General features: G+C 48.2%; 1 protein-coding gene across 2 annotated transcripts in view; it reads left to right on the top strand.

Annotated features, from left to right (window-relative positions):
- The window catches only part of NPHP1 (nephrocystin 1), a 105,216-nt gene that overhangs the window by 66,739 nt on the left and 24,579 nt on the right, over positions 1-13,898 (top strand). Inside the window, exons 1-2 of one of the 2 annotated variants that reach the window (XM_027129012.1) lie at positions 5,067-5,152; positions 10,947-11,147. In XM_027129012.1, coding sequence (XP_026984813.1) covers positions 11,043-11,147 — 105 coding nt within the window. In that variant the 5' untranslated portion in view covers positions 5,067-5,152; positions 10,947-11,042. Of the gene's footprint in view, positions 1-5,066; positions 5,153-10,946; positions 11,148-13,898 lie in introns of those variants that run through there. The other variant, XM_027129007.1, reaches the window with a different exon arrangement.

The raw sequence follows: 13,898 nt of genomic DNA, 5'->3' as shown, positions 1-13,898 counted from the left end.
TGTCCATCCATTCTGTATGTAATACCAAGTAACAAATTTAAGTTAACTGTATCTATAGATTTATATGGAAGCAAGATTTTGTCAAAAGCTAAATTTATGACTATTCAAGGAAGTGAAAATATAATCTACAGACTAGGAGAAGATATTTGCAAATGATATATCTGATAAGAGTCTAGGACCCAGAATATATTAAATATATGATTTTGCTAACAAACTTTGTGTTGTGAAATGTAGGGGAAATCAGAGTAATCTATTTGAGAAAGTTGTGCTATTAATCACTGAATTCAGTCTAATATTTGAATGTGGTTTATTCTAATTAGATACAAAAATAGAATCTAGTTTTACCTTTTCAAGTCCATATAATTGGTGCTCTTAAAAAGAAAATAAAACAAAACAAAAAAACACCTCCAGGCTTTGGGGACTAAGTTACCCCACCCCTGTGTCAAAGAACAAAGATTTTGTTGGATTTCAAATAAACCTGTGACTGCCAGTGAATTGTCCCAAGCCTTCACTGTGAGTGATAACAGTACGGCTGGCGTTTGTTGAGTGCCTGCTGCGTAGTTCTCATTTACTAGGTTAGCGCTCACAGCTACTATAGAAGGCCAGCACTGGTTTTTTCCTGTATTACTACAGCTGAAGAAACAGGCCAGGCAGATTCGATAATTTTCCTAAAGTCAGAGCTAGTAAGTGGCACAGCTAATGTACCTCGTAGAGACACCATGTATCATCTACAACCTAAGACACTCCCCTCATCAGTGCAAACATTTAAGAATTGCATGTGAAAATAAAACATGAGAAGGCTATTGGAAGAAAAAGACGATCAAATTAGAGTTTAACCTAAACTATCAGAGCACCAACTGAGGAACTTTTCTGGACAGCGTGCTGCCTTAGAGGAGGCATTTACTTTTAGAGATCCATTGTATTATGAAACTCCTGGGCTACATCTTTAGTCAGCTTCCGCTAAACCCTTAACCGAAACTCAACGTGGGCCTTCATCTCCGAACTTAACATGGTATGAAAGGGCTTCCAGCCACAAATGTCATGAGAGAACATGGCCTCGGAGAAGAGATTTCACTACGTCTCTACCGCCCCCCCAGACCCCACCCCATGCCCTCAGTGACGTGTGGGAAACCATCATGACGAGCTGCCTGTCCCCTTCCCAGGGCGGTGCCTCTCTCCCTCTGGGACCATGGCCCTCCACAGCTCCTGCTGCAGGAGAGGGGTTCCCGCCTGTGTAAATGGAGGTGGCGAGCGTATGTACAGAGATTTCCCGGTTCTGTCAGAGTTGTCTCATCTTAGGTCCCTGCTGTCTGGTTTGAGAGAACATGAAACCACGTCACTCCCCGTTGCGAAGGTCATTTTTCTGTAGACTCTTTAATTCCTAGCTGCCACCTTTTACTTTTTCTAATCATTTAGCTTATTCTTAGCATCAAGCCAGAGGTGGGGCATTCTGAGTGAAAGAAAATATTGCTGGTGAATTCCTTTCAGTGAATGCACGGCGTGGAGTGAGGGAGCTTTCCTTAGAGGGTGTTTTCACAGACTGTCTTTTGTGTTCATTTGAAATGTGTCGTGCTTGACCAATGCGGCCAACTTCAGGGTTTCTGACACATAAGCAAAACACTGAGACAGGAGAGAAAACAGTTTCAGTCATGCTCAGGCCCAAAAGGAAGGCGCGGAGGCAGTTGGCCCGCAAGGAGGAGGCTGTTCGCAGGGGTGAGCGTGTCTCTGCCATCGAGAGGCTGAAGTTCCCTCCTCAGTCAGTGGAGGCTTTTTTTTCCAAAACAATGAAACCTCTCTGGCTTTATAATGCCACCTTTTAGCTTCCAAAACAGGAAGAGGCTGTCAAGGAGCCAAAAACATCCTGGAAATGAGTCCTTGGGGGTCCGCATGTCAAGGAGCGTGACTTGGCAACACACCGACTTAACCGAGAACTGAAGCGGGGGAGCGGCAAGACGGCAGCAAGTATGGGGTGCCTCCCTGTGAGGGGGGGGTCCCCACATCAGAATCACAGGTCGGGGCAGGGGGACCTTCCCTGGCGGTCCAGTGGTTAAGACTCCACCTTCCAGTGCAGGGGGTGCGGGTTCGATCCCTGCTCGGGGAGCCAACATCCCACATGCCTCGCAGCCAGAAAACCAAAGCAAAAAACAGAAGCAATATTGTAACAAATTCAATAGAGACTTTAAAAATGGTCCACATCAAAAAAAAAAATCTTAAAAAAAAAGAAAAAAGAACCATTGTGGAGGACAGGGGGATTGGCCCGCTCCCTCCACCTCCAGCCTCATACAATGGATCGAGCATCACATCCATCAGATCTGCTGGAGGCGGAAAATGTTGCAATTCCCTGGCCTGGGGGGCCAGTCTGGATGGCAAGAGACGGGGCATGTACTACGGAGCAGGTACCACCTCAGTCGCCAGTGGTCTTATGGTCTAAGATTGAGGCCAGAACAACTCACAAGGGAGTGGTTGAAATGCATGATACCACATACAAACGGAGCAGGTTTAACTTGCCAACCCAGCAGCATCTGGGAAACCTCCAGGGACCAGGGAGGGCGCTGGAAGTGTCATCTGCCAGCCCAGGGCTTTGTCAGTTTACAGTGTTACAGGACATCCTTTGCTGTGGACTTCGTCACTTCCTCTGGTGTGAAGCATTCCAAGCTGGGAGGTTTTCTCTGGGCGTGGAGGTGACCAGAGCTGGCTGGAACCTAACTGCTTTGTGTTCTGCTTCCTCAAAACAGAGAATCTGAGACAGATCCCTACTGATTGAAGGCACCGTACATCTGAGGTTTATAATCGCCCATTCGTTCGTTCATTCATTCATTATGTATTTGCTGAGCACCTACTATGCTCCAGGCACAGCATTCGGCTTGGAGGACCCGGTGGGAGCAGCCCTGATGAGATCCCTGTCCTGACTTGCAGTGCACGATGTGGACGTAATCACACATGAGAACCATGAAGAAGGGCACAGACTGCTGGAAGGGCCTCTCGCTGTGTCTTTCCGTTGTTGCTGTGATATTTAAATTCCAGCCATCCCATGTCTGCAGGGTTAAGAGCCCTGAAGCGGGCACTGAGTAAGCGATCAGCACAGGTGGTCCTTCTTACTGCGCTCTCTCTCCCCAGACGCCGCCATCCCACGTTGGGGACCAGCTGGCTTCCACTCAGTTTTTGGATGAATCCCTCACTCTCTGAACTCCCACCATTCGCTGTCTGAAACTCAGGAATATGTGGATTTAATAACATGTGGATCCTTCAAGAGCCAGACTTGCTGGCGCAAGTTCTGATACATGAAGGCAGTAATCAAGTAATCACAGATGGACGGGGAGGGATGGGAGGAGTGATAAATGAATGGTGAGTGAAGGGCTGTGCCATGATGTGTAGGAAAACGGAGGCCTCGGAATTTATGTCTCAGTGACTGACACTGAATGAGGGCGTGCAGGCGTGCAGGCAGAGTATAAACTGGAAACCAGAAATCACGGATGGAAAACAGCTTTCACTCGGGACTTTGGTAATATGGCCCTTGGGTAGTCCATTTCTCGTGCTCTGGAGACAGACTGGACCTTAACCTGCTCATTTGTATTTGACTTTGCCAACAAAGATTAACTTTGCTGAACTTCGCCCTTTCGAAGAGGCCACTTTGGGGAGACAACAAAAAAGGCTCCAGACTTTCTGAGCCATTCTCCAGGGAGGTCTCTCTAGATGACCCAGTCATTATCCCATGAGTCCGTCCTTTTTCCTGCCAGCTGTCCTTTGACCCTGAAGCCTTCTGTGCCTGCCCAGACCCCAAGGACACTGGGAACCAGACTCAGTTCTTCCTAATGGCCACAAATAGAATTAACCGCAGCCTCCTCCCAAGCCTGGTGCTGTGGTTGTGTGCATTCTAACTCCCCCATTTGGGAGGCAGATTGATTTGTAGAGATAGTAGCTGCAATCCATCTGTGTCTGAATGAGCAGGCCAGAGCCAGTGAGACATGAGTGTCCCTGCAGGGTGAAGGGGGAGGGCTGGGCTCCTCCTTCTACAGGGGGAAGCAAGTGCATGGACATCTGGTGCATTTGCTGTCCAATATCCATAGACTTCTGGTAGCTCCACCCCCCCTTCTCCTTCTGGAGGAGCCCCCCCGCCACTATACCACACCCTTTGATCCCTTTCATCACAGCTCCAGGAGGGGCTATGATGGGCTCAAGAAGGTCAGGATATGCCACTCCCCTGGTCACAGTGATTGGATTAAGAATGGGCCAATAGAGAGCAAACCCCAGATTTATTCTAGAGCCCTCTCCTTCCCTGCCCAGTGTAGCAGGAGATGTGAGATCTGGAGCCACTGTGTATTGCAGCAATTTTACTACTGGGAAGTGAAAGCCTAGAGCTGTGTGTACATGGGGGTAGCACCGAGTGAGGTTAAGAACAAAGCCAACGGTAGTGACAGCGACAGGCAGGCAGGGCTGACCAAACAGGGGATCTTAGGTCCTTGGTAGCATTGTTTGAGTCCCTGGATCAAGCCTCACCTGAAGCCAACATTCCCCCAACTTCTTACTTACCTGAGGTAATAAATTCCCTTGCTTGTTAGAGCCAGTTGGGATGGGTTCTTCTAACACGTGCAGTGGGAAGAATGGATACGCTGTCCCTTCTCCAAGCATCTCTGGCTTTCTCCTGGCCTGCCCCTTATCAGGCAACCAATAAATCTTTTATGAAAAATGTATAAGGCGATTTATTGGTGGGGAGAGAGTTTGAGGAAGAAGAGACAAAAAAGAGAGAAGCAGTTGTCTCCAAAGTCTTTCTGACGGAGAGGGTCGATTCAATCATTCGAAAACATTTATTGAGTGCTTACTGTGTGCCAGGCAATATTCAATACAAACAGAGTTACTGCTCCTCCGAAGCCAACATCCGAGGGAGGGCAGGGGCGGGAGACAAACAATATGCAAATGAATCAATAAACAAAAATACGAGGTAGTGATAAGTGCTATACAGAGAATCAAAACAGGCTGGTAGAGTTTTGGTTCTGGTCAAATAGTGATGGGTATTCTACCCTTTCCTCCCCACTGAATGCAGCTAAAGCCCTGGACAGGATGCGTGAAACAGCTTTCTGAGGACTCTGAAAAATAAGTAGAAGTGGGACTGTTTGGGAAGGAAACCAGAATTGAAAATACTACCAAAGTGGTGGTGAGTTTCCCATTTTTTCCCTCCAGATTCTTCAGGCCTGGGCTCAGACAACATGAAACCTAGAACTGTGTACAGGATACAGACCAAAAACGTCTCCGAAAAAGCCCTCCATTTCTGGGCTTAGGAATGGGAAAGAGAGCCCATATAGGGCAGAGAGAGTGTAGAAAACCCCTGTTTATTTGTGGAGTTTTTTCCATTCTTTCCTGCCCCCAGGCAATCTAGTGACAGTAGGGGTGACAATGGCAGTGGCAGCCAGATAGGTGACTAAACTCTAAGGAAGGGCACCCTTCTCTCTGACCAAAGGAACTGTGGTCCTAAGAGCATGGGGGGAAATCCTTCCTTCTTTCTCTGTGTAAATAAATATATCTTGTTGCTTTTTGTCACAGTACAGCAGGGAGAGTAAAACCCTGGCTTTTTAGCCAGGGGACCAAGGTGAGGGTGGAGGGGTCAGGATCACCTGGGAACTGGAAAGTGTGGGGGGGATCATGGGGAGGAGGGAGCTAAAGAAAGTGATCCCATAAAGTAGTGTGTGAATGTCTTAGCTGCCCCTAAACAGCATGCCAGAGGATTTTAGAACTGAGCAGCACGGTCCCAGACTGATCCTAGGTCCAAGACTAGCACACACACCAAACAGATCTCAATAGCACTGCAAAGCCTTGAAAACTGAACTGACATTGTTCAGGTGGTTTCAGACCAGAGAAGGTAGACAGGAACTTCCTTGGAGCCTGCATCTAACCAGGTTGGTCACCTGCTAAAGCAAACAAAAAATCAACATTATAGGATTTAAAGAAGACCCATAATCCTATAACATAATATTCAAAATGTCCAAGGTAAAATCCACAATTACTTGTTATTTGAAGACCCAGGAAAATCTCTCAAAGGGGAAAGATGAAAGGACAATAAGAGACAACAAGTCTGAGATGACATGGTTGTTGGAATTGAGACATTAAAGCAGCTGTTATAATCATGCTCTAAGAAGTAAGGGCAAATCCCCTCGAAATGAATAGTCTCATCAGAGAAACAGATGATATAGAAAGAACCAGATTGAAGTTTTAGAAACAAAAAATACAATAACCAAAATGAAAAAGATTAATTGCATGAACTCAGTAACAGTATGCAGATGATAGAAAAGTCAGTATATTTAAAGATACTTCAATAGGTCAACATAAATCAATATAGATAGATCAATACAAATTGTCCAGTTGAACAATAGAAAGGAAATAGATTGAAAAAATAAACAAATCCTTAAGAACCCATGGGACAATGCCAAAAGGTCTAACATTCTTGTAACCAGAGTCTCAGTAGGAGGGGAGAAATAGTGTAGTACAGGAAAAAAACGTTTTTTTCAAGAAATAATGGCTGAAAACTTTAAAAATTTGATGAAAGACTTAAAAGTTACAGATTCCAGAAGCTTAGTGAACAACAAAAAAAAACTCAGGGAAAGCCATGCACAGCCATATCAGAATCAAACTATAAAACTAAACATGAAGGAAAAAAAGTCTTGAAAGCAGCCAAAGCAAAACAATGCATTCAACAGAGGGAACAACAGTTTGAATTACTGAGAATTTCTCATCAAAACCAGAGGCCAAAACATTTCTTAAGTGCTGAAAGAAAAAACAAAACCGGCAACCCAGAATTCTGTATTCTGCAACAATACCCTATAGGAACGAAGGTGGAATTAAGACATTCTCAGATGAAGGAAAACTAAGGGAATCTATTGTCAACAGACTTGCTCTGAAAGAAATGCTAAATGAAGTTCTTCAGGCAGAAGGGAAATGATACCAAAGGAAAGCTTGGAACATCAAGAATAAAGGAACAGGGGCTTCCCTGGTGGCGCAGTGGTTGAGAGTCCGCCTGCCGATGCAGGGGACGTGGGTTCATGCCCCGGTCCGGGAAGATCCCACATGCCGCGGAGCAGCTGGGCCCGTGAGCCATGGCCGCTGAGCCTGCGCGTCCGGAGCCTGTGCTCCGCAACGGGAGAGACCACAGCAGTGAGAGGCCCGCGTACCACAAAAACAAACAAACAAAAAAAAAAAAAAAACAAAAAAAAGAATGAAGGAACAGCAACAGAAATGGTAAATATCTGGGTAAACAGATTAATTTTTTCTCTTAAGTAAGTTCTTTAAAATATGTATGATGGTTGAAAGCAAAAAACATAGCATTGTCTGATGGGGTTTTCAACGTATGCATTTATAACATGAATGACAACTACAACTGAAAAGAAGAGGGTAAAGGGACCTATATGGTCTTCACTCCATCCGAAGTGGCAAAGTACTCTTGAGTTGACTGGAAAGTTAAGTATGTATACTGTAAATCCTAGAGCAACTTCTAAACAAATAATACAAAGAGACATGGTAAAAAACTCAGTAGATGAATTAAGATGGAATAAAAAAAATGTTTTTAAAATCCAAAAGGAGGCCCAAAAGATGAAAGAAAGAAATGAAACACAGAGCAAACAAATAAAAAACAAAAAATGAAATGGTAGACCAAAATCCAAATATATCAATAATTACATTAAATGTAAATAGTCTAAAAATACCAATTAAAGGCAGCAAATTGTTGGGCGTTCTCTAGTGGTCCAGTGGTCAGGACACAGCACTTTCACTGCCATGGCCGAGGGTTCAATCCCTGGTCTGGGAACTAAGATCCCACAAGCTGTGTGGCACAGACAAAAAAAAAAAAAAAAAAGCAAATTGCAAAACGGATTAAAAACAAAGGCCCAACTCTGTCATAACCACACACACACACACACACACACACACACACACACAGACACACACACCATTATAAATATAGTGATATAGGTAAGTTAGAAGTAAAAGAGTAGGAACATATATATCACGCAAACACCAAGTGTATGATAATAAACATGCAAACATCAATTATAAGCAATAGTATTTGTGTACATTGTTGGTAGGAGTATAAATGGTTTAACCACTTTGAAAAATAGCTTGACATTATCTAAAAACGCACACCACATGACCCACAATTCCATTCCTGAGATATTCCCAATAAAAATGCATACCTAGATGCCCTGAAAGATATGTTCTAGAATTTTCATAGCAGTGTTACTAATTAAGACCCCAAATTGAAATAACCCAAATGTTCATAAACAATAGAATGAGTAAAGTGTAGAATATTTATACAATGGAATGCCGTGCAGCAGTGAGTGAACTACAGCAGCACACAACAACGTGGATGAGTTTCCCAGGCATAATGTTGGGCGAAAGAAGCCAGACGCACAGAAATTCATTCAAAATCAAGCAGAACTGACTGATAGGGTTAGACATCATGGGAGCAGACATCTGGGGAGAAGGGAGGGCGAAATGACTGGGTGGCGTCTGGCAACGTTCTATTTCTTGCTCTGGGTGGTGGTTTCATGGTCTGTATGTTTTGTGCATTTTTTCTGTAAGCATATTATACATCAACAAAAACAATTTTGAAATGATTTTTTAAAATCAGAATGGAGGGACTTCCCTGGTGGCACAGTGGTTAAGAAACCACCTGCGAATGCAGGGGACACAGGTTCGATCCCTGGTCTGGGGAGATCCTACACGCCGCGGAGCAGCTAAGCCTGTGCGCCACAATGACTGAGCCTGCACTCTAGAGCCTGCGAGCCACAACTACTGAGCCCGAGTGCTGCAACTACTGAAGCCCACACGCCTAGAGCTCGTGCTCTACAACAAGAGAAGCCACTGCAGTGAGAAGCCCGCACACCGCAATGAAGAGTAGCCCCCGCTGGCCACAACTAGAGAAAGCCCGCGTGCAGCAATGAAGACCCAACGCAGCCAAAAATAAATAAAATTTTAAAAAATATCAGGATGGAAATATTAACAGAGGAGGTGCTGGTCTTACTATGGAAAGGAGAAGCAAAGAGAAGTGATTTCAGGATTAGAGTTAGATGAACAACTACTTGTTAAGCGTCTGCCGTTAGCCAGAACTGTCCTGGAAGTTTTCAAATAGACTATATCTCATTTAACTCGCCCCAACACACAAAGGAGAAAATGTGACGCGCAGCCTCACACCAGGCTCTGACCTTGTCTCACAGTGCATTCACACCTACAGCCCCAGCGAGGCATCAGCTGGACTGGAAGGCGAAGATGTTCTCACAGCTCTAAACTTCTGTCCGTCCCGGCATCCCATTGCCTGTGGTGCATTATGAATCCTACAGCTTTCTTATGAAGAGCCTCAGTAGATCGTGCTATACTTCATCGCATATAATAAAACATGACTTGGCTAAATGTAAAATGTTTAAAATATGCCAAATATTTTACAGCCTTGTTTTGTCACATCTTCCCTTCTAAACATATGAATTGTCTCAGAAGGTAGAAGTGGCTCAGGCCCTGTCCAGGTTCTGGTATTAACTCTACTTCACAGTCCGAGAAAGGTTATTTTCCTTCTTGTTTTCCCTGAGCTGTTCCCATAGACTATGTGCCATGTTGTCGGTGGCTGAGTCCAGGGTATCCTACAGCCCAAGAGAGTGGCCACGGCTGATTTACAACAGTCCGGAGAGGGGGCAAGAGGTGGGATTCCTGGGGCAGTGCCTGCTGTGCTGGGTTCATCCTGCAAATGAGGTGGGGCTGGAAAGCAGGCGGGATCAGGGCCTCACTTCCCCGCTAGATCCCCCCAGGCCTGAAGGAGGGCATGACCGGGCTGGCTTGACGTTTACTCCATGTGCCCTTTGCCTCTCTTTGCAGTGACTTTGCTTTGGGCTCATTTGTCCAAACTCCCCTGTCCCCTGGCTCTCACCCAGCTCTCTCCCAACCAGGCAGAGGCCCAGCAGATTGCTACCCCGACCTGTGCCCGGGAGGGCCGGCCCTGGTTGTTCAGGAACTGGCCTCTTGTGGTGGACATCTCCTGACCCCAGCACACAGAGCAGTCCTCCCACATCCCCTCCACTCCAGGGCTGAGGCCACGGAGGGCAGGGAGAATGGACCTCCAAACCCCGAGCATCCCCAGCAGACTTTGGGGCACAAGGCCTTCCTGCAGGGTGGCAGATTCTCAGATGGACAGGCAAAGGGCCCACATCTCCAGGCCCTTTCTTTAGAGGGAAAGGAGCCACTTGGTCGCTGGGTCACAGCCCTGGAGCTCGGCCAGTAGGCAGGCGGAAGGCAGGAAGGAAACGCTTGGCCCCAAGCCTGGCTCCTGAAGCACCGGCTGGGGTGCTGGGGCAGGGAGGGGGTGCCCACTGGGGCGGATTCTTCCCAGAGAGGGAGGCCTCCTCCGCTGGGAGAGAAAAGTAGGAGAGGAGGATGGTGACAAGGGTGAAGAGAGAGAAGGAAGTGCTACGTCCCCAGGACGGGGCAGGAGCTGGAAGTGAGGGCGGCTCCTCGCCCTCCGGCTTGAGGCCCCCAAGGTGGAGAAGGCGGGAGCAGGGCATGCTGTGACCTTGACTTGACCTGGCAGATTCTTGGTCTCCTCACTTGGAAAAGGGGCAACCCGGTCACGTGCCGGGCTGTGGGGAGCACCAGAGCTGACTGCGGATTTCTTGGCTCCTAGTAGCTCTTCAATAAACGGTCCTTGTTATTCAAGCGGCTCAGCCTGTATTCTGGGCACCCGGTTGGGGTGGTGGCTGTAGCTGGCCTCCCCTGGAGTAGCATGCCTGGGATTCAAAACTTCCTTAGGAGGAAAAGTCTAGGAAGAGGCTCCGGCTCTCCTTCCTTAGCGACTCTGCCCCAGCCTGGGCGAAAGCCTGTCTGATGCACAAACCGCATTTCACTGAGGATTCTCTTGGCTGGAGCCAGTGGAAGGACCTGCTGGGCTGGAACGGTTTTTTTTTTTTTTTCCCTTCCAGGCAACGTCCTCTGATGGGTGTGTCGGGCAGGAGGTGATATTTGAAGGGCTGCGGGCACGGGCTGTGGAGCCAGGGCGCCAGGCAGTGGGTGAGAGCATGGCCTCCCGCGACCCACCTCCCACCAGCTACACCCAGCCCGAAGTACCCTCGGGGATCGCGCTGTTCCTCACCATCCCCTACGCCTTCTTCTTGCCCGAGCTGGTGAGTGGGGCCGTGGGGGCCACCTGCATAAAGTGGGGGCTGGGAGATGCCGGCCTGGAGCTGGAAGCAGCTCCCTGGGGAAGGGGCTCCAAGGCCAGAGCTGCCGTGGCCTCCAGTCTCCCCCATGGGGCTCCAGGCTGGGTGTCCCCTAATCCTTCCCTGAGCACCTCTGGGCTTCTGCAGTATGGGTGGGTCACCTGCTCCCCAAATGAAACCCACCGGGGTAACTGGGCAGGCGACCTGGTGATCGGAGGTGTGGGCGAACTGCTAAAGTATCCTGGGTCCTCAGGAAGATGTTGGGAACGGACTTTTATGATGTGGTTTCTTTTCTCCAACTACTTGTTGTTTGTGCTTTTCTAAAGTTCACAACGGGGGCACTCTGTCTTTCCTTCTGAGAGCAGCTCTTGCAAGATTTTCTTAATTGTCACATCAGCTAACCTTGAACTTGGAGTTGTGTGGCAAGTTGCTTATGATAAGATCTGCCATAGAACAGTCGTGTGAGATGCCCTGGGTGCTCTCCACGACCTGTCACTGCTTTCCTCTCCGGGTCCCTGCAGCTGAAACAGGGCCCCAATCCTTGCTGGGTCCAGAGTGTTCAACAGAATTCGAGTCCACTCCGAGCCGGCTGTCACCATGTCCTTTTCACTGACGGGGATCACAAGTCTGGTGAACAATCTAGGGCAGAGAAGTTTCTTTTGGTTTTCGAGCACCTTCTGAAATATCTAGTTGGTGGGTGGTATTTTCTTACCAACTCTGAGTTTGGCAGTGCTGGCCCCGGGCAGGGAGAAAAAGACAGAAAGTGGTTCTAACTTCCAGTTGGAACTGACGGCCCTGTCACCCTGTCATCTGCCTGGAAGGCTGGCCTGATTGAGTGATCTTTTGGCAAACTGGCTAAAGGGAGCCCATTGATGGCAACATGAAAGCTAAGCCTGGGAATTCCCTGGTGGTCCAGTGATTAGGACTCCGCGCTTCCACTGCAGGGGGCTTGGGTTCGATCCCTGGTTGGGGAACTAAGATCCTGCATGCCCTGTGGCACTGCCTTAAAAAAAAAAAAAAAGAAAGAAAGAAAGGGAAGCCAGCCAGGGTGGGCCCCACGTTTGGGTGGCTCCAGCTGAAACCCCACCCAAGAAGCAGGTTTCTGCCAGGCCTGGCCCCTAGGGGGATACAAGTCAGGGCATCCTGCCAGACTGATGGCATCTCAGCGCTCCTGTGAGTTCTCTGGACCAGGTGTGCCCCTCGCCTCGGAACAGCCACAAGAATGGCCAGGGTCGGGGTCGACTCCTCCCCTTTTTATGGAGCACATGCTCTATGTCGGTCACACCAGCCACTGGCGACAGGACCCATGCCCTCCCAGGTTCCCTGTCTGCTGGACAGAGGCCCGCAAGCACTTCCTCGCTACAGTCAGACGGTGCTTGAGGGGGCGAAGGTCCTGCGCTGTGACACCAGCAAGGAGAGGCCATCCGACCTTGTCACCTCGGAGAGGGGTCCGGGCCTGTCACTGAGGAGGCGACTTTGCAGTTGGACCTCAAAGGACAGGCTGGATTTCCAGGCTGGGAGCAGGAGAGGGAAAGGCCTGGACCCCAGGAGAGGCTGGCAGGTAGGAGGCTGGAGGCATGGGGCTTCAGGAGTCAGGAAAGTACCCGGCAGTCGGCAGTCGTGAGAAGGGCCATCTGGTGCCCGCAGCCCCAGGACGCTGGGCTCCTGCAGCGGAATTCCCGGAGGGGAAGAAAAGTGCTTTGTTATGCTGGGCTCTGGGGCCTTGAGTATCTCAGGGGGTGGGATGATGTCACTGGTTCCATATCGTTCATTTCCTTTTCTTTTGAAATCATTTTAGATTTATAGCAACGCTAGTAACAGTAGAACAGTGTTCCCATATACTCTCTACTCAGCTTCCCTTAAGGGCCACATCTTACATAGTACAACTGTCAAAATCAGGGAATTAACATTGATACCATGCTATCCACTGTTCTAATGAACCTCGTTCAGATTGTGCTGAATTCCCCACAAATGTCCTTTTCCTGGTCCAGGATCCAGTTCAGAATTCTGCATGTCATTTGGTGGCCGTAACTCCTTCATCTACTTTGATCTGGGCCGATTCCCTCCATCTTTGTCTTGAGACTTTTGAAAATACTGATCAGTTATTTTGTACAATGTCCTTCCATTTGGCCTTGTCTGATGTTTCCTCATTACAACTTCGGTTTTAATTCGTAAGTAACCCTTGTTCATTGCTGAACACTCAGAAAATACAGAAAGAATTATAATCATGTCTATGCATATATTCGTATTTATACACATATGAGTATATATTTAATGGGTTTATTCGGTACATGCTCTTCTGCACCTGCTTCCTCCTTAAATGAGCGTTCCTAGCAGGGAGTATAGGACCAAGTGTGCATCATATCTGGGGTGCGGATGGGAAGGTAAATGGGAGAGGACGGGAGAATGTCCAGTTGGTGGTTAATTATTATTATTTTTTTTAACCGCGTCGCGCGGCCTGAGGTATCTTATTTCCCCAACCAGGGATCGAACCTGCACCCCCTTAAGTGGAAGCGCGGAGTCTTAACCACTGGACCACAGGGGAACTCCCTGGTGGTTGATTCTGATCCCCATGAGCAGGAGATGTGCTGGGCTGGAGGGAAGAGTGCTGGATAAGCCTAGCAGAAGCCCCTCTGTCCCCGGCCACCTGGGTATGCTGCCTGCTGCCACCCATGGGGCTGACCACAGAGCCCCAGGCCTTGGGGGGGTCCCAGA

The sequence above is a fragment of the Aethalodelphis obliquidens genome, unplaced genomic scaffold (genome assembly GCF_003676395.1).
Source record: "Aethalodelphis obliquidens isolate GAN/ISIS:26980383/991018 unplaced genomic scaffold, ASM367639v1 scaffold35, whole genome shotgun sequence".
NCBI classification, from domain to species: domain Eukaryota; kingdom Metazoa; phylum Chordata; class Mammalia; order Artiodactyla; family Delphinidae; genus Aethalodelphis; species Aethalodelphis obliquidens.
Note: the sequence above shows the minus strand (reverse complement) of the source record. Positions and strands in the feature narration are given on the sequence as shown.